General features: G+C 41.9%; 1 protein-coding gene across 26 annotated transcripts in view; it reads right to left on the bottom strand.

Moving 5' to 3' along the window:
- Window positions 1-20,081, bottom strand: part of FUBP3 (far upstream element binding protein 3) — a 58,129-nt gene extending 38,048 nt beyond the window's left edge. For 5 of the 26 annotated variants that reach the window (XM_043498575.1, XM_038374464.2, XM_038374454.2 and 2 more), the window contains exons 1-2: window positions 19,657-19,797; window positions 12,485-12,590 (exon numbers count right to left, since the gene is read on the bottom strand). In XM_043498575.1, the coding sequence (XP_043354510.1) occupies window positions 12,485-12,590; window positions 19,657-19,743 (193 nt within the window). In that variant the 5' untranslated portion in view covers window positions 19,744-19,797. Of the gene's footprint in view, window positions 1-6,955; window positions 7,098-12,484; window positions 12,591-19,656 lie in introns of those variants that run through there. The other 21 variants (XM_043498563.1, XM_043498564.1, XM_043498572.1 and 18 more) reach the window with 19 other exon arrangements.
- Between the last annotated feature and the right edge of the window lie 3,059 nt (window positions 20,082-23,140).

Genomic DNA, 23,140 nt, shown 5'->3' with positions numbered 1-23,140 from the left:
TTGCTCTGTAAGTCAGACTAATAAAGAGGCAAGTCTGGGACAGAATGCATGCACTGAAATACCACAAACTGATGGTATATTCTACGCAGAGGGCACCATCTTCCTCTTAATGGCAAGGAAGGGGTTGAACACCGATAGGCCACATGTGTTCCCCCCCTTCACATCTACTGAGTAGAATTTAACTGTAAGTGCAGTCATTTTACTGCAAATAAGGAAAAAGACTGAATAAAATCAGCCCAATTTCCTGTTAATGGCACCTGCTGGTTGATAACTGAATTCTGCCTAACAGATACCCAACACAAATGCAGATTATTTTCCACCCTATAAAACAGTGCAGTGCCTCCCACCAAATTAAATGTGCATGGTGGGAATACACAATTTTATGGAAGAAAATATTCCTCAAGAATAAAACCACAGCAATACATCACATGCAGAAGCTGAGGAATAGAAGTTTGCAAACTATACTTTAGGATTTTGAGAAGTACACTCTTATTGAAGAGGGTCAGGAGTGTTTGGGGGATGGGGTGGTTAAAGTGTATTTTTCCTCAAATACTTCTCCCTCCTCAAGTCTGTCACTAGTTTTCTCTCTAATGAAGCCTTAAAGAACTTCAACCAGAGGGGAGGTCTGCTGTTCTTTTACTCGTTAAGCTTTGTTACAATTCCTTTGAAGTGCTCATTACTACAAATGAAACATTTGCATCTTTAAGGCATCATTGAAATGAGGGAAAAGAAGATTGGGTTTGGGTTCCGATTCTGCCACACTCTTGATCTCAGTTCCCCATCTGCAAGACAGGGATAATACGTCCTCTCTTTCACCCTTTGTTCTAGTCTATTTTGATTGGAAGTTCTGAGACAAGGATCATCTCCTCTTATGTGTATGTACAGCACTTAAATGGGGCCATGATCTTGGTTGGGACCTATAGGCACTACTCTACACAAATAATGTGAAACATTAGATTTGCTTTGCCACTTGAAGTCACTATAAACCTTTTGGGGGTGGGGAGATGTCTCTAGGATTCTTCCCTGTCTCCTTCTGCCAACGCTCTTTGCCCCAGAACAGCAGCAGTCCTCTATCTGAAGGCTGAGCACCGGTTCTAAATCCTATGTCACTAAAGACTACAAGACAGTTCCTCAAAGGCCTGACTGGACTTAAAATTGACATGACAAAGTTCAGGGTCTGATCTTCAATTTCTGAGACTCAATATGCTGCAGCTTCTAGACAAGCTCCCCTCTTCCTTTGAAAAAGCAACTTTTTTTTTTTAAATTGTTTGGTGTTGTAAAATAGTTAAATTGTGCCATTAGTTAAAAATATTCTGGCAATACAACAGTAGCAGCCAATAGAATAAGGGGACCGAGTCATGAGAGCTGGATTCTATTTTCAACTGCATGAAAACAAGAGCAAGACATTATATCTAAGCAACTCAGGCCCTGTCTACACAGTGTGGCAACACACAGAGGAGTGTAAACTGTAGAGCACTTAAAGTGTTGCACTCTAACTATCCTGTATAGGCCCTGCCGATATGCTCTAAAAGGCACCTAATGCACATTGATGTAGTCATGTTTGACACAGCACTATATGTTAACATGCATGAAGAATCTTTTAGCGAATGTCAGCAGGGTCTACACTTTAGAGCACTTTACAATTTACACCCCCTCCTGTGTGCATTCCTCATCACTAAAATGGGGATAATTCAGCTTTGCAAAGCGCTTCAAGATCTATGAAGACAGGTGCTATATAAGTGCCACATAAAATTAAACAGAAGTTAGAGTGAGCGTTCGTGCCAATAAAGCCAGTTTTGCCAAACTGTGCTACCAGTTCTCAGTTAGACTTCCACCCTGCCCAAGCCCTGTGTGTGAAGAAAAGCATGCACATTTCAGAGTACTTCCCAGAGAAAGGAAATAATGAAACTGAAAATCCTCAGTTTCAGGCTCCATTTCAGACCCACAGCCTAGGTCGGTGCAGCCAATTTTAGTAGCTCTAAATTGTAGATTAAGGTTATTTTCAAAGGGGGGGGGGGGGAGTTATGCACTGCGTTTTCCAATACTATGACAAATCTCTTCTCCCAGGAAAGGCTATAAAAGCAACAGAACTTATGACCAATGCACTGCCACCATTTGTCTCAGACAATTTCATAATCTTACATCACTCAGCAGTGCTGGCAGCCATTTACAGAACTGTACAGGTATGAGTTAAGATTTCCTAGACCCTGGCAGTTCATTCCCACATTCCGCTATTGAAAAATTGGATTCACAGAATATGCAAGAGTATTAAGAAGTAATTTTGCAAAAAGCACAAAAGTTATGTGGGGAAGCTGTAGTGGAGAGGACTGCATCCAGCCAAGAACATGCAGCATAAAGAGAACAATGCCTGAGCCAGGCTATTTTACTACTGGATTTGTTTTGACACTTACCAGAGGGGTTTAACCAACCCTCCCAAAATCCAACACATGTTTATTGAAGTGATCTGAAAAGCCCCTTTGTGGTGATGTTTCCAAACTGTGGTCCATGGACCACTGGTGCTGTGCTGAAAAACTGGCTGGTCACATAGTACCGGCTGACCCTGTTTCCAGCTACTGATTATTAAAAATATAATACACTTCCCCAATATTACTTTTCCATAGACATGATCACTGAAGATGTCTCAGGGATATTATGCCGTTGTAGATGGGAAGGGATGTGATCCACAGTGTCATAGTAGGGAGCGGGCTGGGCATTTATAAACATCTGTAAATCATGGGCTACCAAAAAATTGAGAACCTCTGCCTTAGATGTCTCTATTTAAAACTCAGTGGGAGTTCTGTGAAGAGGCTTACTAGACTGGGACCCTAGTTTGCTGCAGTAAAAATCTTTTCATCCTATGCTTAAAAAGAGGGCATTCATTGGGATAATCATATTTCTGTTTAAGATTACTAACACTGAAAGAATAAATATATTTCCTCTCCCCCTTCCATCCCTAAAAAGTTTGACGACTTAGTGAATTTTACAGCTTTTGCATGTGGTCACTTATTTTTTATCCCTGCACTGTCAGTCAATTTTCCTTTTGTTTGCATGGTCTTACAGAGCAGAGTTTTGTTTTTGTTTTTTAAAAGGACATTTTGACTGTAAAAATCACAAAGATATACAAGGGGTCAAGGACAAGTAAAGTACATGCAACTTTAAGAAAGCTAGAGACCAGATTTCAAGTACAGCATCCCATTAAACTAGAGTAATATCTGTATTTCTATCCACTGTATATAAACAAAGTCTATGTGTACAAAATCCACCAGAGAGTACAGCGCCTCTAAAAGGCTCTGCTTGGAAATCAAACAATGCCTGCTATAGAGAAGCATCTATTTGAATGAGGAACTTACGATGAAACTGAAAGGAACTGCAAGCTCATTACAGAAGCTGAATTTGTGCTGCCGAGGTTATTTAACAGCACTTAACCAAATTTTGGAGACGTTCATGATTTGTCAGTAAAACTTCAATGTGGGCTTGAATTTACAAGTACAAGGTCTGACTACATAGAATTATATATGTTTTAAAGGGCTGTCAAGCGATTAAAAAAATTAATCGCGATTAATCACATTGTTAACCAATAACAGAATACCATTTATTTAAATATTTTTGGGTGTTTTCTACATTTTCAAATATATTTATTTCAGTTATGACAGAATACAAAGTGTACAGTGCTCACTATATTTTTGATTATAAATATTAGCACTGTAAAATACAAAAGAAATATTTTTCAATTCATATAGTACTGTAGTGCAATTTCTTTATCATGAAAGTTAAACTTACAAATATAGATGTACAAAAAAAAACAAAACGTCAAACTTTAGAGCCTACAAGTCTACTCAGTCCTACTTCTTGTTCAGCTAATTGCTCAGACAAACAAGTTTGTTTACATTTATGGGAGATAATGCTGCCCGCTTCTTATTTACCGTGTCACCTGAAAGCGAGAACAGGTGTTCGCAAGGCACTTGTGTAGCAGGCATCGCAAGGTATTTATGTGCCAGATATGCTAAACATCTGTATGTCCCTTCATGCTTCAGCCACCATTCCAGAGGACACGCTTCCATGCTGATGGGTTCTGCTTGAAAACTATCCAAAGCAGTGCAGATCGACCCATGTTCATTTTAATCATCTGAATGAGGTGCCACCAGCAGAAGACTGATTTTCTTTTTTGGTGGTTTGGGTTCTATAGTTTTTGCATCCAAGTGTTGCTCTTTTAAGAATTCGGAAAGCATGCTCCACACCTTGTCCCGCTCAGATTTTGGAAGGCATTTCAGATTCCTGAACTTTGGGTCAAGTACTGTAGCTATCTTTAGAAATTTTGCATTGGTACCTTCTTTGCATTTTGTCAAATCTGCATTGAAAGATTTCTTATAAGGAACAACATGTGCTGGGTCAGAGACTGTTATAACGTGAAATATATGGCAGAATGCGGGTAAAACAGAGCAGGACACACAACTCTCCCCAAGCAATTCAGTCACAAATTTAACTAATTTTTTTTTAATGAGAGTCATCAGCATGAAAGCATGTCCTCTGGAATGGTGGCTGAAGCATGAAGGGACATACAGATGTTTAGCATATCTGGCACATAAATACCTTGCGATGCCTGCTACACAAGTGCCTTGCGAACACCTGTTCTCGCTTTCAGGTGACACGGTAAATAAGAAGCGGGCAGCATTATCTCCCATAAATGTAAACAAACTTGTTTGTCTGAGCAACTAGCTGAAAAGAAGTAGGACTGAGTAGACTTGTAGGCTCTAAAGTTTGACATTTTATTTTTTAATGCAGTTTTTTATACATAATTCTACATTTGTAAGTTTAACTTTAATGCTAAAGAGATCGCACTACAGTACTTATACTATGTGAATTGAAAAATACTATTTCTTGTTTTTTTACAGTGTAAATATTTAATCAAAAATAAATAAAGTGAGCACTGTACACTTTGCAAAAAGAAAAGGAGTACTTGTGGCACCTTAGAGACTAACATTTATTAGAGCATAACCTTTCGTGAGCTACAGCTCACTGCATCCGCTGAAGTGAGCTGTAGCTCACGAAAGCTTATGCTCTAATAAATTTGTTAGTCTCTAAGGTGCCACAAGTACTCCTTTTCTTTTTGCGAATACAGACTAACACGGCTGCTACTCTGAAAACTGTACACTTTGTATTCTGTGTTGTAACTGAAATCAATATATTTTAAAATGTAGAAAAACATCCAAAAATATTTAATAAATGTCAATTGGTATTTATGGTTTAAAAATGCAATTCATTGTTTTAATTAATAGCGTGAGTTAACTGCGATTAATCCACAGCCCTAATATATATGACATTCTAAAACTGCTTTGGTCATTTGTGTATTAAGAATTCATATAGAACCAAATACATCTGTTTCAGATGCTGTTTTGCACTTTTCAATTCTGATTTATATTTTAATAAATGCAAAAACTGCCATACTGGACCAAATCAGTGAGCCATCTAGTCAAGTATCCAGTCTGACAGCAGCCACTTCAAGATGCTGAAAGGAGGTACAAGCACCCCAACAAAATCTTGGCAATGGTTAGGTTGCTGGTGTGATGAGACCACTGCCTACCATACCTGTATTGGCTCATTGTACTCCCCTGTCTGTATCCATCTGTTGTCTTTTGTTCTATAGTTAGACTATAAGCTCTTTGGGGTAGGGGCTGTCTTTGTTCTGTATCTGTACAGCACCAAACACAATGGGGTCTTGGTCCATGACTGGGGCTCCTAGGTGCTATATATTATACAAATACATAATAATGTAATAGGCAGTTATTAAACAACCTGTCCCATGAAAAGTTTCTTTCTAACCCTCAGTAGTCAGAGGTCAGCTTATGTCCTGTAGTCAGAGGTCAACTTATGTCCTGTAGTCAGAGGGTATACCTAAAGTTTTCCCTTTAAATCTTTAGTAAAGCTAGATGTTCTTGCTAGCCATACAATACTTAAGCTTCTGGCAGTGAATTCTATGGACTCATATGAGCACAGTATTCCACGGATGGCCACATTCTTGGTTTATAGAATAGGATAATGTTTAAGGAATGCATGGAGAATAATACTAGACATCCTAACACTGGTTTTCTTTTTTGACCATTGCTGCACACTAAGCAGAGGTCTTCACTGAGCTGTCCATAAGGATGCCCAGCTTTTCCTCAGTTGTTACAATTGATTTAGAACCGAATCAGATGTACGCGTAATTAAAAATTATTCCTTCCAATGTGCAATACTTTGCACACTTAAACAAGTATGGCAATTTTTCAATATGCTCTTTCGTTAGTTTATAGTTTTGGAATAACATGTGCCAATGAAAAGCTCCCTCACTCCTACCCAACTGCTATCTGGTTTGCTTTCTTTCTAAAATGGAGCACTTTCATGGCTCTCACCATCATCATGATCAGGACTACTGGGATGTCAAGAAGTGAGGGAGGAATATCTGAGGCTTCACCTCCTACACTCACAAGAGACCAACATCTTTTCCACTTCTGAAGCATCCACCACTAACGAAAAATTGCTTCAGCCGAGACCATCACCAGATGCTGGAAATGGAACAGCCAGCCTCCCAATCTACCATTTTAAAGCATTCGATTACTGCTATGCTTAGAAGATGTTAAGTGGCAAGTATTATTTTGCTTGAATTATGGACAGGCTCCAGGCTTTTCTACAAGACTGAAGTTTGTTTTCAAAAGCCTATCAGAAATATCCTTACTCAAGTAGACACCGCCATGTTGTTGGGGAACTGTTCCTGCTTCATAATTATTGAAGTGACTATCAGTTTTGATCTAGTTACATGAAAAGTATGAATTAAAAATATTTCATCGGAACTTGATATAATTGAGCTCAGTTTTTCATATCTTGTTATGTAACAGTGCATGCAACAACAAGTTAAAATCAAAGGTAGGATACTTTAATAAAAGGCATGGCAAAAAAGTGCCAGAGGGAAATTTCTTACTTGCCAAATACAGACTAGGTGATTGTGCAACATGCAGGAATTTCCAGTCCAGAGACTGATAAAGTGTGTGCCCCATGGTAGAGAGGGATTCATTCTTCTCTTTTCCCCTCCCCAATGCAACTGGTCTGTTAATTTCTTCATTCTAAGGGCATAAATACATGCCACAATCTTATTTTGGCAGATTAGTGAAGCAAGTAAACATGCAGAATTTATTACTACTATACGATTGATATTTACTTAAGGGTAAGAAGATTAAAGGCAGGTTTGTTTTCACATAAGCTTTTTTATACAATCATCCCTCACACTTAGATGTGGTAAGCTTGACAATTCATTGCCATTTCCAATTCAGAGAAGCTAAATGCAAGGAGGACAATGCTGTTGTAGAGAAGCTAAATGCATTTTGCGCATTGGTCTTCACTGTAGAGAAGATGAGGGAGACTCCCACACTTAAGCCATTCTTTGTAGGTGACAAATCTAAGGAACTGTCCCAGATTGAGGTGGTTTTGGGACACACTAAACACTAAGTCACCAGGACTAGATGGTACTCACCCAAAAGTTCTGAAGGAACTCAAACGTGAAACTGCAGAACTGGGGTATGTAACCCTATTGCTTAAAATCAGCCTTTGTAACCAATGACTAGAGGATCCCTAATGTAATGCCTTTAAAAAAGGCTCCATAGATGATCCTAGCAACTACGAGCAGGTAAGTAACTTCAGAACTAGACAAATTGGTTGAAACTTTAGTAAAGAACAAAATCATCAGATATATACATAAAGACAATATGTTGGGGAAGAGAATCAACAAAGCTTTTGTAAAGGGAAATCATACCTGACCAATCCATTAGAATTATTTGAGGTGGTCAACAAGTATATGGACAAGGGTGATCCAGTTTATATATAGTGTACTTGAACTTTCAGAAAGCCTTTGACAAGGTCCCACACCAAAGGCTCTTAAGCAAAGTAAGTAGTCATGGGATAAGAGGGAAAGTCCTCTCATGGATCAATAACTGCATAAGAGATAGGAAACAAAGGGTAGGAATCAATGGTCAGTTTTCACAGTGGAGAGACTGAAAAATAGTGGGGTCCCCCAACGATCTGTACTGAGACCTGTTCTGTTGAACATATTCATAAGTGAGCTGGAAAAGAGGGTGAACAGTGAAGTGGCAAAATTTGCACAATTCTGAATTACTCAAGTTAGTTAAGTCCAAGCTGAGCACGAAAAGTTAAAGGGTTCTCACAAAACTGCATGACTGGACAACAAAATGGCAGATGAAATTCAAGGCTGATGAGTGCAAAGCAATGTATATTGGAAAAATAAACCCAAACATACATACAAAATGATGGGTTCTAAATTAGTTGTTACAACTCCAGAGAGTTCTTGGATAGTTCTCTGAAAACATCTACTTAATGTGAAGTGGCAGTCAAAAAAGCTAACAATGTTAGAATCCATTAGGAAAGGGATAAATAAGACAGAAAATATCACAATGCCACTATATAAATCCATGGTATGACATCTTGAATTCTGCTTGCAGTTCTGGTTGCCCATCTCTAAAAAGATTAGAATTGGAAAAGGTGCAGAGTATGGAACAGCTTCCATACGAGGAGAGATTAAAAAGACTGGGATTGCTCATTTTAGAAAAGACTAAGGGGTAATATGATACAGGTCTATAAAATTGTGAATGCTGTGGAAAGTGTTATTTACCCCTTCACATAACACCAGAACCAAACATAAAGTACTACTTCACACAACGCACAGTCAATCAGGTGATGTTTTGAAGGCCAAAAGTATAGTTGTGTTCAAAAAAGAAATATACAAGTTTATGGTGGATAGGTCCATTAATGGCTATTAGCCAAGATGGTCAGGGATGCAATTTCATAACTCTATATTCCTAAGCCTCCGACTGCCAGAAGCTGGGACTGGACAACATGGGATGGATCACTGCATACATTCATTCCCCCCAAGTATCTGGAAGTGGCCACTGTCGGAAGACAAGATACTGGGCTAGATGGACCATTGGTCTGACCCAGTATGGCTGTTCTTACGTTCACTGCAGTCAGTAAAATATTTTTCAACTCTCATTGGAAGAAGCGTTAGGCCCCATCACTGAGCACTGTAGTAAGCATAATTCTGGAATGGAGGAAAACTCCAAAAACACCCTCATTAGAGATGTAAGCCCATCATCAGACATTTGTTTTTGTTGAATTTCAGAGGAAATGAAGCACGGAACCACTGGAAAGGAAAGAGGGGTTATTACAGCTCTAACTGGATCAAAATGAATGTGCTAAGCACTTATGGTCTAGTCAAACACAAAGTTTTGGTTAGTCTACTAAGGCAACTAGTAACACTCTGAAGAGGTGTATTTTGGTTATGAAAGAGCATCAGGTTTGAACAGTTCACTGGTTAAGTTGGTAACAGTTTTGCCATACAGAAGGCGGAGAATTAGAACAAGCTTCTTGCTCTCATAGCAGGGCATTGGAAGCACTGAAAAAATGATGCTTTAGCCCAGATGGAAGGTGGCTGGTCTCACAGGAACACGCTCCTTCCTCCAACAAGAGAGAGAGCGATGCATACGGGTGCACAAGAGGAAATATCCCACTGAACTGAATAGTAAGCAAATGGTAGGTCTCCTTTAGGACACTGAGGGCTGATATTGAAGGAAGGAATGGGTTCAGGGAAATCTTCTGACAGCTGAGACGACACCAGGCCAGGAACTTCTCTCCCATGCCCCAGAATGATTCCTGAGAAGGAAGAGACAGTCCACCCATCTTAGCACCCTGTCACCTCCATTTCCCAAGTCAATTAAGAATTAACAGAGAGGAGGGGGTATTTTTCCTTCCACAGGTGAAACCCTAAGATGAGACTGTTTGCCAGCCTGCCTGCCTCCCCTGTGCTGCTCTGGTGTTGTTCTACATTAGAGCATTACCCCATCACAAAAAAATCCAGTGACTGAAAGTTCATCTACATTTAAAGAGCGAAAGTTAAGGTTATATGCAAAATTTCAAAAAGTCTGAACAGTATATTTGTGGAAAAGAATCACCCGGCAAGGGTACCTTTCTCAGGCAAAAAAACAGAACTATAAGTAGTAGTTTTCTAATCTGGTGAGGAAAAGGAGACCACAGCCCCTTTGATCCAACCACTGCAACAAGGAAGTGAGAGCTTCTTGGTGCTGTAAAGCAGCAGGTAATAAAACACTGTTCCAAGAGCAGTGTACAACTGATGAAACAGATTCGTATGGACACAAGCATCCATTCTGACTTCTGTAGCACCAGAAACACAGGAAAAATTTACAAAAGTCAAACTACCAGCCAGTAAGGCATTTGATACCGTGCCACATGGGGAATTATTAGTTAAATTGGAGAAGATGGGGATCAATATGAACATCAGAAGGTGGGTAAGGAATTGGTTAAAGGGGAGACTGCAACGGGTCCTACTGAAAGGCGAACTGTCAGGTTGGAGGGAGGTTACCAGTGGAGTTCCTCAGGGATCGGTTTTGGGACCAATCTTATTTAATCTTTTTGTTACTGACCTTGGCACAAAAAGTGGGAGTGTGCTAATAAAGTTTGCAGATGATACAAAGCTGGGAGGTATTGCCAATTCGGAGAAGGATCGGGATATTATACAGGAGGATCTGGATGACCTTGTAAACTGGAGTAATAGTAATAGGATGAAATTTAATAGTGAGAAGTGTAAGGTTATGCATTTAGGGATTAATAACAAGAATTTTAGTTATAAGCTGGGGACGCATCAATTAGAAGTAACGGAAGAGGAGAAGGACCTTGGAGTATTGGTTGATCATAGGATGACTATGAGCTGCCAATGTGATATGGCTGTGAAAAAAGCTAATGCGGTTTTGGGATGCATCAGGAGAGGCATTTCCAGTAGGGATAAGGAGGTTTTAGTACCGTTATACAAGGCACTGGTGAGACCTCACCTAGAATACTGTGTGCAGTTCTGGTCTCCCATGTTTAAAAAGGATGAATTCAAACTGGAGCAGGTACAGAGAAGGGCTACTAGGATGATCCGAGGAATGGAAAACTTGTCTTATGAAAGGAGACTTAAGGAGCTTGGCTTGTTTAGCCTAACTAAAAGAAGGTTGAGGGGAGATAGGATTGCTCTCTATAAATATAGGAGAGGGAGAGGAATTATTTAAGCTCAGCACCAATGTGGACACAAGAACAAATGGGTATAAACTGGCCACCAGGAAGTTTAGACTTGAAATCAGACGAAGGTTTTTAACCATCAGAGGAGTGAAGTTTTGGAATAACCTTCCAAGGGAAGCAGTGGGGGCAAAAGATCTATCTGGTTTTAAGATTCTACTCGATAAGTTTATGGAGGAGATGGTATGATGGGATAATGGGATTTTGGTAAGTAACTGATCTTTAAATATTCAGGGTAAATAGGCCAAATCCCCTGAGATGGGATATTAGATGGATGGGATCTGAGTTACTATAGAAAATTCTTTCCTGGGTATCTGGCTGGTGAATCTTGCCCATATGCTCAGGGTTTAGCTGATTGCCATATTTGGGGTCGGGAAGGAATTTTCCTCCAGGGCAGATTGGAGAGGCCCTGGAGGTTTTTCGCCTTCCTCTGTAGCATGGGGCATGGTTGACTGGAGGGAGGCTTCTCTGCTCCTTGAAGTTTTGAACCATGATTTGAGGACTTCAATAGCTCAGACATGGGTGAGGTTTTTCATAGGAGTGGTGGGTGACATTCTGTGGCCTGCGCTGTGCAGGAGGTCGGACTAGATGATCAGAGTGGTCCCTTCTGACCTTGGTATCTATGAATCTATGAAAACATTTTTAGCAATTCACAAGGATATTTTAAATAATGGAATATTAATACAAAATAGGAATCAGACAAGGTGGTCTATCTAGTCCAGTATTTTGACTCAAATCACGGCCACCACCAGATGCATTGGAGAAAGGGTTAAGAAATAGTGTGATGGATAAATATGGAATAACCTTCCCACTAGGAAGTAAGGAAGAAATATCCCCATCAGTTTCCTTTCTTAAGTCTCTCTATAAAACTTGTGCTGAGATGCATACATAACCAGCTGTCATGCTGTGACTGCTGCTTGTTACACTTGTTATAATCATCTCACAGCTACCGTGTGCTATCACCTACCTGCCGTTTACGGTTTTATATATAGACTGTAAGCAATTTCAGGCAGGAACTATCTTTCTGTTATGTGTACATAGTCCCTAACACAATGGTACCTCATTTACAATTCAAATGTTAAATATTTCTATTACTTAGCTAAATCTCTCTAAAGACTAGTAAGTTGATAATATTCCTTGTAGAATGTATAATTTTGTCAATATGGTTGAAAATCTGAGCGTTGTACTATCTGAGCAAGACTAAACAGCACAGGAATTCTTGTGTACAATCTCGACACACAAAATTATCCACTAAGTCATCTCGGCTATTCCTACTACAAATGCGAAACTGATTCTCTATTTCGATGTCCACAAATAAACATTCCTGAATGCTATATCTGAAATACCTATTGTCAAAAAATAGCCAACTTACCTCCATCATCCAGGGGCCTTTTTTGTACTCCATAACCATAGACAGAGGGGTCCACCAGTGGTGCAGTATTATTCAAGTGAGGAATATCTCCAATTTTAGCAGCGATCTGTTGAAGCAGATTTTGTTTAAAAATTAGCGTACGTGAAATGTCAGCCATAGCAACTAAATTCTTTGGTCCTTGCTGTCCGCTACAGCACTTTCTCCTGTTACTGTTTTATCCTTTTTAGCTACTAAGATCAGGGCTTTCATGGCGCAAAGATGAAAAAAACTGCAATTTACTTCACAAGTTAACTGTTTCTGCTTACTTCTGATATTCCTATTTCAATACGTTCTCCTTTGCCCAGCTTTGTTTCCTGTACCATGTCATAGGCATTTATTTAAATATCAGATGTTAGTAGAGGAAGGACGGTCCGATAGTTAGTGTGCTAGCCTGGGATTCAGCAGCCCAATTCCCTGCTCTGCAACGACTCCCTGTGTGATGTTAAGTCACTTGTCTCTCTGCCTCATTTCCTCATCTGTAAAATGGGGATAGTAGCACTTCTTAATTCACAGGGGTGTTGCAAGGATAACTACACTGAAGACTGCGAGGTGTACAGATACCATAGCAATGGAGGCCAGACAACTAACTAAAATAAACGTAGGGACACCAAAAAAACGTAGGGACACCCTCGTTTTTTTAAAAGGGATTTTTGTTAATAAGAGCAGCATAAAGTATATGAAATGATGTTTCATGCAAAACCTGATGTTCAGAAAAGTGTCTTATTCTATATTGTTCCCCTCATTCTTTTCCAAGGAAAAATATTTCAACAGGCTCTGTATGAGGAGTCTGATGGAGGATTTAGTTCAGAAGAATAAAAAGTAGCAGAAAATCATTTCCACACAATCAGTTCTGTTATCAGATTACTATTAATTGGGATTTCAGTAGAGAATAAGCAATAGGAACAAATTAATAATATCTTTTTACACAGATGTTCTTCATAAAAAAGGGAAAAGAGATGGAAAAATATAACTAAAGGTGTTTCTAAAATGTAGCTTTCCTTGCAACAACTGATACATATCTACAAGGGTTCAAGTTGCTGACACTACCAACTGCTGCAGAGGAAAAGCCGGCTGTCCAAAATTCAGGACCTGCAGTAAGTAAAGTAGAAAGCTCTTTGTAACATGGATTTCTATTACACTAGGACACTGCTTTTCACTTCACTTTTTTTTTTTTTTTTAAAAGAGTAAAAAAAAAAAACATTGTTTGTGCTACTTATAGTGAATAAAAATGGCCTTCGGTTGTCTTCAGTCCACCCCCTTCCTTTAAAAAAAAAAAAAATACATATATAACAGTATCAGTACGCAAGTTGCGAAATAAGTTCTTGATTTCCCTCTTTTTCCTATCATATTTTTGTAATCTCGACGGGGTGCACTTGCATGTATAACTGGAAATTAACAGAGCAGCTGAAACCCAAGTTGCATCTTTTCTAGAAGCCACTGAAGAGGAAGGGGTGGTCAATCTGAGGTGATCTAGTTTCCTTTTAATATATGGAATAATGCAGCTCCACATAATGCTGCAATTACAGAACAACTCAGGTGTGATTTATTTGTGTCACCCAAAAATCACTGGCTTCATGTAAATACCATTTTAGGGGTCACATTAATATGTACTGTCCATCTCCCCAAACATGCAGTGTCTCAGGTGCCCGCTTATGTAACTTGTCATATTCCATACCATGACATGTTTCTGGCCCTCCTCCCATCTGCTATCCCTCGCTTGGTTGCTTTATTAAAGCTATTTACATTTCAAATACCACTTCAATACTGAAAAATAAAGATTAACAGCCGTTTTTGGAACCTGCTAACAGCTCCTATGTAATAATTTATAATCCACAGATCTGCAATAGATTGGGTCTGCCAGCCCGAACATACTGTGACATGTTACTGTTATGTTTTAACAGGTTTATTGAGAATAGTCTCCCATTTTAACAGTTATTTTGTGAGAGTCCTACCCCCCCCCCCCAATTTCCACAACTGAATTTATACTTTAAATAGTTCATTTGGTCCAAATCCTGCCCTTGGTTACACCTGTGCTGTTTCCCAACTACCCTGCTAAGAGTCAAAAATATACAAGGGCAGAATTTGGCCCACAGAAACTAGACTAAAATTCAAAGTCAGCATTTTCACAATGCACTATTATTTCAAGCTGGTCAAGTCTTATAAAAATAAAATATTTTTAAAGACCGCTGTTGGATTATACAGGGACCACTGACCAATTCCTTACCATGGGGGGAGGGGGAGGAAATAAAAAACTACAATGTAAAGTTAGCAAACATTTAGAATAGATGCAGCAGTTACATTATGTTTTAATGTCTCATTTAAGTTACAATAGGAGCCTCATTTATTACTACAGGTTCTGCAGGAAGATAAATGAGGCATTCTGAAGCTAGGAAATTAACAAAAGCATGCAGCCCTAGTCCTTATCTGACTGGATGACCTTGAGTAATGTACTGCTAGCTACTGCTTTCACCCCTCTAGACGTCATTCTCCATTCCCCCTATATAAAAGCCTTTATTCAGTTTAATTCTAAAGTGTGTTGTAGAAACATCACTAAAGCAGAAATTATTTCTGAGATTGTCCCACTTCTGGGATTTGGCTGGCCATTCAAAACCTACACATTTGCAGAGGTACAGTCATGGAAAAAAGTGACAGTTGTACGTGATTTATTATTTACAATGAAGATAAAAAATAAATTTTTTTTAAATTGAAGTATTCCTAGTAGTTAGGGAGGCATGAGACCTGGTACTTTTTAGACTTCTGTCCATTTATACCTCTGGTGCATCCTTCTTTTACAATATTGTTTAAGGATTTAAAATCCATTCATGTGCGAAAGATGAAAGTTTCGAAGGCAAGTATGATAGCACCTAAACCATCAACTTCTACAGAATTTAGTCTAAGTTTCTTATGGCTACAAAAAGATAATCTTTCAGATCTTAATATTCAGTGAAGTATTATCGTCCTGAGTCTTCAAACAGCTCCAGTGCCTCCGCTGTTGCTCATGTTTGTCAAGCAGAATACTGAAGGTAACGTGATTTGCATCAGTTTCTCAACTGCTATCCAGAACCCTGTGAGGAGTGGTGAAACTGTCCAGAACCATGTAAATTTTGTTTTGCCTTAACTGGGAAAACCAGCTGCAGCAGCAAAGACCAGCTATTAATTTATTTGAAGAGAATCTAAGAGATGGGGGGGGCAGGGGGGGGAAGGCCAGGGAGATGCAGAGTAGTGACACCTAAGGGTGGGGAAGGGGGAGGAAGGAGTCCAGAAAAGGCACAAAGAGGCAGAGAAGTATCTCCCTTCCAAAGGAGTGGTTGGAGTGTTCTTCCTGTCCCCCCCGCTTTTTTTTTTTTAAATTAAAAAAGGAGACCTACAAGGTAGAGCCTGATATGAAAGATGGAGTTTACACATAGGGCCCTGATGGGACCATGATAAAAATCCCAGCACCTAAGGTTGGCAGAACAAAGGCTTACCAGGCCATTACCCCTCACATCACATCAACGACAGGGCCTGCTAACTTTGTCTTTTGTATCTTCCTCTAGATAGTCAATTTAAACCTCTGGCTAGTAAGTATCTGGCTAATTTCTCAAATTTAGATTTTTATGATGAACTCTTACGATGCAAATCACTTCACAGCAAGAGCACCGTGTGCATGTGGAGAGGGGACTAGCACCATACAAAAAGAAATAATTTATTACAAGGTGAGACTGGTTAAGGAGGGGAGGGGAATGAATCACCAGGAAAATTTGTTAATACAAGTTACATTCCTTAAAGGAGTAATACAAATGTTCTAACTCTCAAAAGCAATTGAATTCCAAATTACAATATCAGCAGCCTCACTATATAGGCTGGCTACTGCATATGTCAGCTAATCTACCAATCTGAGATTCCCTATGGAAGGCGGGGAGAACATGTGTCTCAAAGCGTCAGTATACATTTAGGGATTTTTTTGTTTTGTAGGTTTGTATCAGAAATTTGACACCATTACTATTAAAAAAAAAAAAAAGGGTTCACCTAGGACAATCCAATAAAGCAAGACATAACTCATTTCTTTGAAAGGTTTTACAGACTTCTGTGGTTGCCAGCTCATTTCACCATGTCTAAGCATGCAGTTACTGTGTATGATCATCCTGTAGGTCTACTAATCTGAATATTTAGTTGCCCACAATACTGATGGTTCAATGCAGATTCACAATACTATAACCCATATGAGAAGTGAAAGTGGACCTCCAGCACATTTAGATTAACAGTCCTATATGCAGCTTTAGCTCAAAATTTATTCAAAACCACAAGAGGGGGTATTTACATCAATCAATAACCCTGGGGCCAAAGCAGAGCTGTAGCAGTCCTAGGGTTTGCATGATTTTTAAGTGAACAGAGTTCATAAAAAGGTACCATATTGCTGAAGTCCCCCCTCCCCCCAATGACATCTACCTACAGAAGAGGTATGCCATGGACAAGTGCAGTGCAAACTTTCCTAATTTCAGCCAAAATTTTAGTCACCATCTCTAGGGACAAGACAGCAGAATCAGTCTCTACACCCCATTCAACAAGAATGCCAGAGGTGTGAACTGTGATAGTTGGATTTGTAAGGCACACAATTGCCCAGTAGGAAGTGAACCAAGACCACCGCATTTCATATGGGTCATTGAGACCTCAGTGACAAGGATTTAGTCACATCACACCAAGGCATGAGCCAAACTACTTGTACTCAATTAATGAGCTCCCTTCACAGCTATTAAGATAGTGAGCTTGATCTTAAGTTCTATTTTTTGCCCAGAATCAACAACTCTCCCTCCCTCCTCCAAAGGATACTGTACGCTGCCTGGCTTGACAGCTTTGTTCAACCATCTTATAGAATAGCAGATCAGTGACTCAACTACCAAATCTTGGGGGAGCCCACATTTATCAGACACATTTATTTTCATTGATAAAGACCTGTAAAACATCCTGTTCCTAAGACACTTCATTTGAAGCAGATGGCTTTGAAGACTTTCAAAGCTTTCACTAGAGTAACTCAGTGCATTCTGGGCCTAGGGATATCAATTTATTAATTCCCCTATAAAACTTAAAGAAAAGCCAGTTTACAATTAATGAGGGCCCCCGATTACACTACAGTTTAATGCTCCATTTTCTCTGTGTATGAGCGTGTGGAACAATCCTACCATAACCCACAAATCTGACAGAGCAGCCATATTAGGCTAGATAAGTGATCAACTTTCACTAATATACACAGGTCAATACAGTCTCAGAAATTTCTCCTTCACATTTAACTTGTTATCGATCCAGTGAATGGTACAATTCAGTACGAGTTCAGTACGTTTCCAATGCAGTACTCCGTTTCCTTTCAAAAAGCCACAAATGATCAGCAAATAATGGAAACTTTTCTTCTACCTGAGCAGGCTGTCCAAGATAAAGTCCATCCATTACTTAAGAAAAGGCAGAAAACATTCTCAAATACTCAAAATGAATTTTTGCAGCTGGAGGCCTTCAGTAAGAGGTCCAGATTATGACATGTGTGTCTACAATATTTCCCAATACAACAGCCTCTAAAGGTTAACGATCAGATGCTAACAGGAAGACTCGGACATCAACATACAGTCACGTCAACACAGTTGAGTAGCCACTGAAAAATCTTATTTGCCTTGTCTGGGTCACTGCAGATGAGAGTTACCTATTGCATATTGTAAAACATTACTAAGATGTGATGCTTTGGATCAATAGCTGAAAAGCAGTAAGTCGCAGATAATGTGTCGTTTCAAAAAAAGTAGATGATATGCTACCTAGAACAGCCAGTGTCTTTGCACAATTCTCTGAAGACTAGATAAAAATCAGTATCCGCTACCATATTGGTTTATGACCGAGTTGTACAAAGTGGTGAGCCCTTTCATTTCATTAGAATAGCTCAAAAGGTTTTACGATCCAACTTATTTCTCCAGGGACTTCTCAGTTAAAGAATAGAACACAAGTATCTGGGCAACAGAGATCTTTTCCCCCCACCACCCCAGCAATACTGGAAAGTGACAGTAAGACCATACAGAATCTTCAAGACTTGCTTCTAGTAGTTAGCCATGTTATGTCCTGTTGGAATGTAAATAACCACAATGAACAAGTTGCATTTAACACCTGCGATAAATATGGAACAAGAAAGATGAATACACAGGAATGAATTTTGCACAACTAGCAAAACCCACAAGGCAGTGGCCTCTTGTCTCTGAAATCACTTTTCATAAACTTGCATGTTGCTAAGGGCACCATAATTTCTCAGACATCCTAGATTTTATGCAGAAAAGTTGTCTGGATTTCCCTAACCCTCTCCACCCATCTTTGAATATTTTTGTTTTAGAACCACAGAAGTTACACTTTTCCACCTCTTCTGGGATGGACACTAACCCCTAATGATAAATACAGTATTTTCCCTGTATTATAGTTTAAATTGACTTATCTAGACTAGTCTTAAGTATCCTTTTTAAAAAAAAAAAGGAAACAAAACACAAAAAACAGGTGAATGCTTATTTCTATTAACGTTGCCAAGGAAAGTGTTGCAGGTTAGTATTTCTTTATGAAACAGCCACTTTTTCTGTGTCAGAAGCCCAACCATTGAACTGCAAAGTAACCGTATCTCCCAAAAGCCCACAGAACCTGCACCTCCAGCTGCCTGACCTCCTTCAACCTTGCATCCCTATAAACCCCTTAGGGGTCTATTTCCCTCCCCTCGCACCCAACACTTTCTAAATCTTACAGAGGGGAGGTGTTTTCAGAAGCACTCTGGTCTCCTGGGTGATGAAAGGCGCTGCACAGACACAAGGTCCGGGCGTTATTTTTCAGAGAGAAAGTGGGGCAGGTGGTGAACAAGGCCTGAGAGAGCCACGGGACTGGTCTCCCCAGCTCCCCACAGCCTCTGCCCCAGCGCTCCCCGCCCATCCAGGGTGCGCCTAGGACGCCCGACCATGCCATCCCCTTCCCCCGCGCAGGCCCCGCTCCAGCCCCCCGGGCCCTTCCCCAGAAGGAGGCGCAGGCCCCTGCGCCCCACACGCAGGCTGCTCCACTGGCCACCTGGCCGGGCCGCCCCGCTCCCTCTCCCGCCCCGAGGCCTAGCAGCGGCTCCGAGGCCTGCTCCTGTGGCCGGGCTCCGTTACCTGGCGGACCCGGTGCAAAGCGTCGGCGAAGCCCTCGGACTTAATCCCCACTGGAGCCGCGCTCTGCCCCTGCGCCAGCTCCGCCATTACACGCGCCAGCCACCCCCACCACTACCGCCACCGCCGCCGCCGCTCCGTCCTGCCTGCCTCTGTCCGCCGCCTGGGCACCCGTACCCGGAAAAGGAAAGGCCCCAGACTTCCGCCGGAAGCGGAGGGGGAAGGGCCCATCAAGCCCCGCGGGGAGGGGGCTGTCGCAAGGACGTCAGCAGGCCGCCAGAACGAGGCTGCGTCCGGCGCGGGCGGCCCTTGCTCAGGGGCGGCGCTTCTCGTGCGCCGGTGGCTGCCTGGCCCCACGTGGCTCCCTGGGGGGAGAGGGGTGGAGCGAGCCCCGCCCTAACCCCATCCCCTGCAGAGCCACGCGGCTCGTCGCCCTTCCTTAGTTATAGCATCGCTCATTAGCATCTTAATTAATGCTGATGCTGATGCTGACGCTAGTCCTGCCCCCAGGGCCTGCCGCACTGGGGGTACAACTGGACTAGATGAGCCCCGAGGCCCATTCCAGTACTAGGAGCAATCCGCGTCACGCGCGCTTACACCAAGCCAGCGGGGAGGGTTGCCCAGGAAGTTTCCCAGCTTGCTACAGTGTGGCCTGTGCAACCCCTGCCTCCCGCACACAAGGCCCCAGAATCACGTCTGGGTCCCCAGGCATCATAATGTGACACAATGATGCAACATGATTATTACTGCTGTTCCCTTGTTTAAAAAAAAAAAACAAAAACAAAACACCCTAGACCAGTGTTTCTCAGTCAGGTACACAAAGGTCTTCCAAGGGGTACATCCACTCACCTAGGCATTTGCCTCATTTTACAACAGGCTACATAAAAAGCACCAGCGAAGTCGGTACAAACTAAAGTTTCATACAGACAATGACTTGTTTATACTGTTCTAGATACTGAAATGTAAGTACACTATTTATATTCCAATTGATTTTTTTTATAATTGTATGGTAAAAATGAGTTCAGTAATAGCATGGTGGGACACTTCTGTATTTTAAAGGCTGATTTTGTAAGCAAGTAGTTTTTAAGGTGAAACTAGGGGGTATGCAAGACAAATCAGACTCCTGAAGGGGGTACAGTGGTCTGGAAAGGTTGAGAGCCCTTGTATTAGTGCATTGCAGTGCAAGTCACCATCTCTGGATGGCAGGGCCTATGAGCACAGAACTATTTCCCAGAAAAAGCATTTTTTCCTCCGTGGATGCTCTCCGAGGCTGCTAGGGATGGGCCCAAATTACAATTTCTGCTCATGCAAGATGCCTAAGAACGTCAGGTCACTTTGCTGTGCCCCCAGCCGTTTCTCCAGGATCCCCACTCACTCCTGACATGACACTGGCTAGTAATATCCACCTAAACATCCCCATTCCAAGCTATCGCAGTGGAGCAATTAGCAATGTGTATCTCTGGGCTTTCCGATGAAAAATACATACATTTTCCTCCTTTTTCCAGTGCTCCAGTTTCCTTGTCTCCTCTCAGGCATGTATCCTGAGAATCTAGCTTCCAAGGCAGAACTATTCCAAGCCTCTTAAAAGTTGGTTGAATTCTAAAATAGGTTGCAGTTGTGAATTCAGAGACACTAAAATAGCCAGGTCAGAATCTGTGTTGTGAAAAGAGATGTCAACACTAGAATTTGTAATAGTCTTTTTACAGGTGTTAATTAATATGGATTGTATATTCCAGTCTAGACAGGTGTCATGGAATCCACTCACCACGGGTGGCACCTCCTCCTGGCCATCCTGAGAATTAGCTCTGCCAGGCATTGCACCCCTGCTCTCACAGTGTCTCTCCCACCGTCCTCTCATCCTGCAGCCCCTCTCGCTCCTGGAACAGTAGCCTCCTTTTTGTGACTCACCAGGTCATCACAACATGGTTCCACTTTCCAGGGGGAGTGTAACAAAGTCTTTCCCGGACCAAATAGTCACCAGGCAGAAGAAACTGGACTGCCTGGTATGTGCCATGTCCCCTGTAACTGGTAGGGGGAACCCAGGCCTGCACTATCCTCCATAACTGCTTTTCCCTGAGCCTTTTCCTACCTTCCTCCCTCTCTGGGTCCATCAGCCTCCCAACTCCCTCTTCTCAGGGAGTAACTGTAGACTACCTTCTAGCCCATAGGTGGGCAAACTTTTTGGCCCAAGGGCCACATAAGAGTGCAAAACTGTATAGAGGGCCAGGTAGGGAAGGCTGTGCCTCCCCAAACAGCCTGGCCCCTGCCCCCTATCCACCCCCTCCCACCTCCTCACTGCCCCCCTCAGAATCCCCCATCCATCCAACCCCACCCCCTCACAGGACAGCCCCCTGGGATCCTCCTGATCTAACTCCCCCTCCCCATCCTCACACAGAACCTCTGCCCCATCCAACCGCTCCCTGTCCCTTAACTGCCCCCCCAGGACCCCCCACCCCTTACCCAACCCCCCACACCCTTACCACGCTGCTCAGAGCACCATGTCCTGCAGCTGCACCACCTGGCCAGAGCTAGATATGCTGCTGCTCTGGGCTGCAGGAGCACGCAGCCCCACCACCCAGAGCACTGCCCACATGGCTGCAGGGGATGGGGGACAGCAGGTGAGAGGCCAGGGGCAAGCCTACCCAGCCAGTAGCTCAGGGGCCAGGCAGGACGGTCCCACGGGCCAGATGCGGCCCTCGGGCCATAGTTTGCCCACCTCTGCTCTAGCCCAATGATTCTTAACCTATTTACCATTGTGGGCCACTTATGCAGCTCTCTGTGTGTGTTACATGGACCACATCCACACAATATATATACTACCTGTATTGCCTTGAGGATGTCACAGGGGCCACAGCTGTGTGCTGATTGGGTTGCAAGTGGCCTATGAGTTGAGACCCACTGCTCTAGCTCCACCTCCCAGGGAGCAACTGCAGCCTACTTCCCTGCAACCCCCTTCTGCTTGCAGCTCCTGGGCTTTATATAGGCTCCTCCTGTTCCTCCTCAGCTGGGCACTATCAGCAGTTAGGTCCCAGTCCTCCCTGGCTTCTCCTCCAGGTGCAGCCTGTGGAGTTAATAGGCCTACCTGGCCACCTGAACCCCTTCCAGTTCTATGTGGGACAGACAAGCCATCACAACAGGGAACAAACATTTGTTGCAAATCGAGTTTCATGCTAGCAAGGAATGCTTGCATCATGTCTGCACTAGTCTTTCCAGTCGCATTTGTTAATGTGCGTTAAAACCAGACTAAAGATTAAAGCTTGAAATGTGTGAACATGCAGCACCATTGCATGTTGAGAGACACATCAGTCATACTGACATCATATCAGAGATTTGTGTCCACTACACTTGGGTACAACAGTGGCTGACAGACCTCAGAGGTGGCACTGCTCTAGGTGTTCAAGGATTTTTATTACATTGGCATGATTATGGTTTAAACATCAACTGTTGTCTCAAGGAATGCTCTCTGAAAGCCTGAGTATCCTGTCTA

Source organism: Dermochelys coriacea, chromosome 16 (genome assembly GCF_009764565.3).
Source record: "Dermochelys coriacea isolate rDerCor1 chromosome 16, rDerCor1.pri.v4, whole genome shotgun sequence".
Classification (NCBI taxonomy): Eukaryota; Metazoa; Chordata; order Testudines; family Dermochelyidae; genus Dermochelys; species Dermochelys coriacea.
Note: the sequence above shows the minus strand (reverse complement) of the source record. Positions and strands in the feature narration are given on the sequence as shown.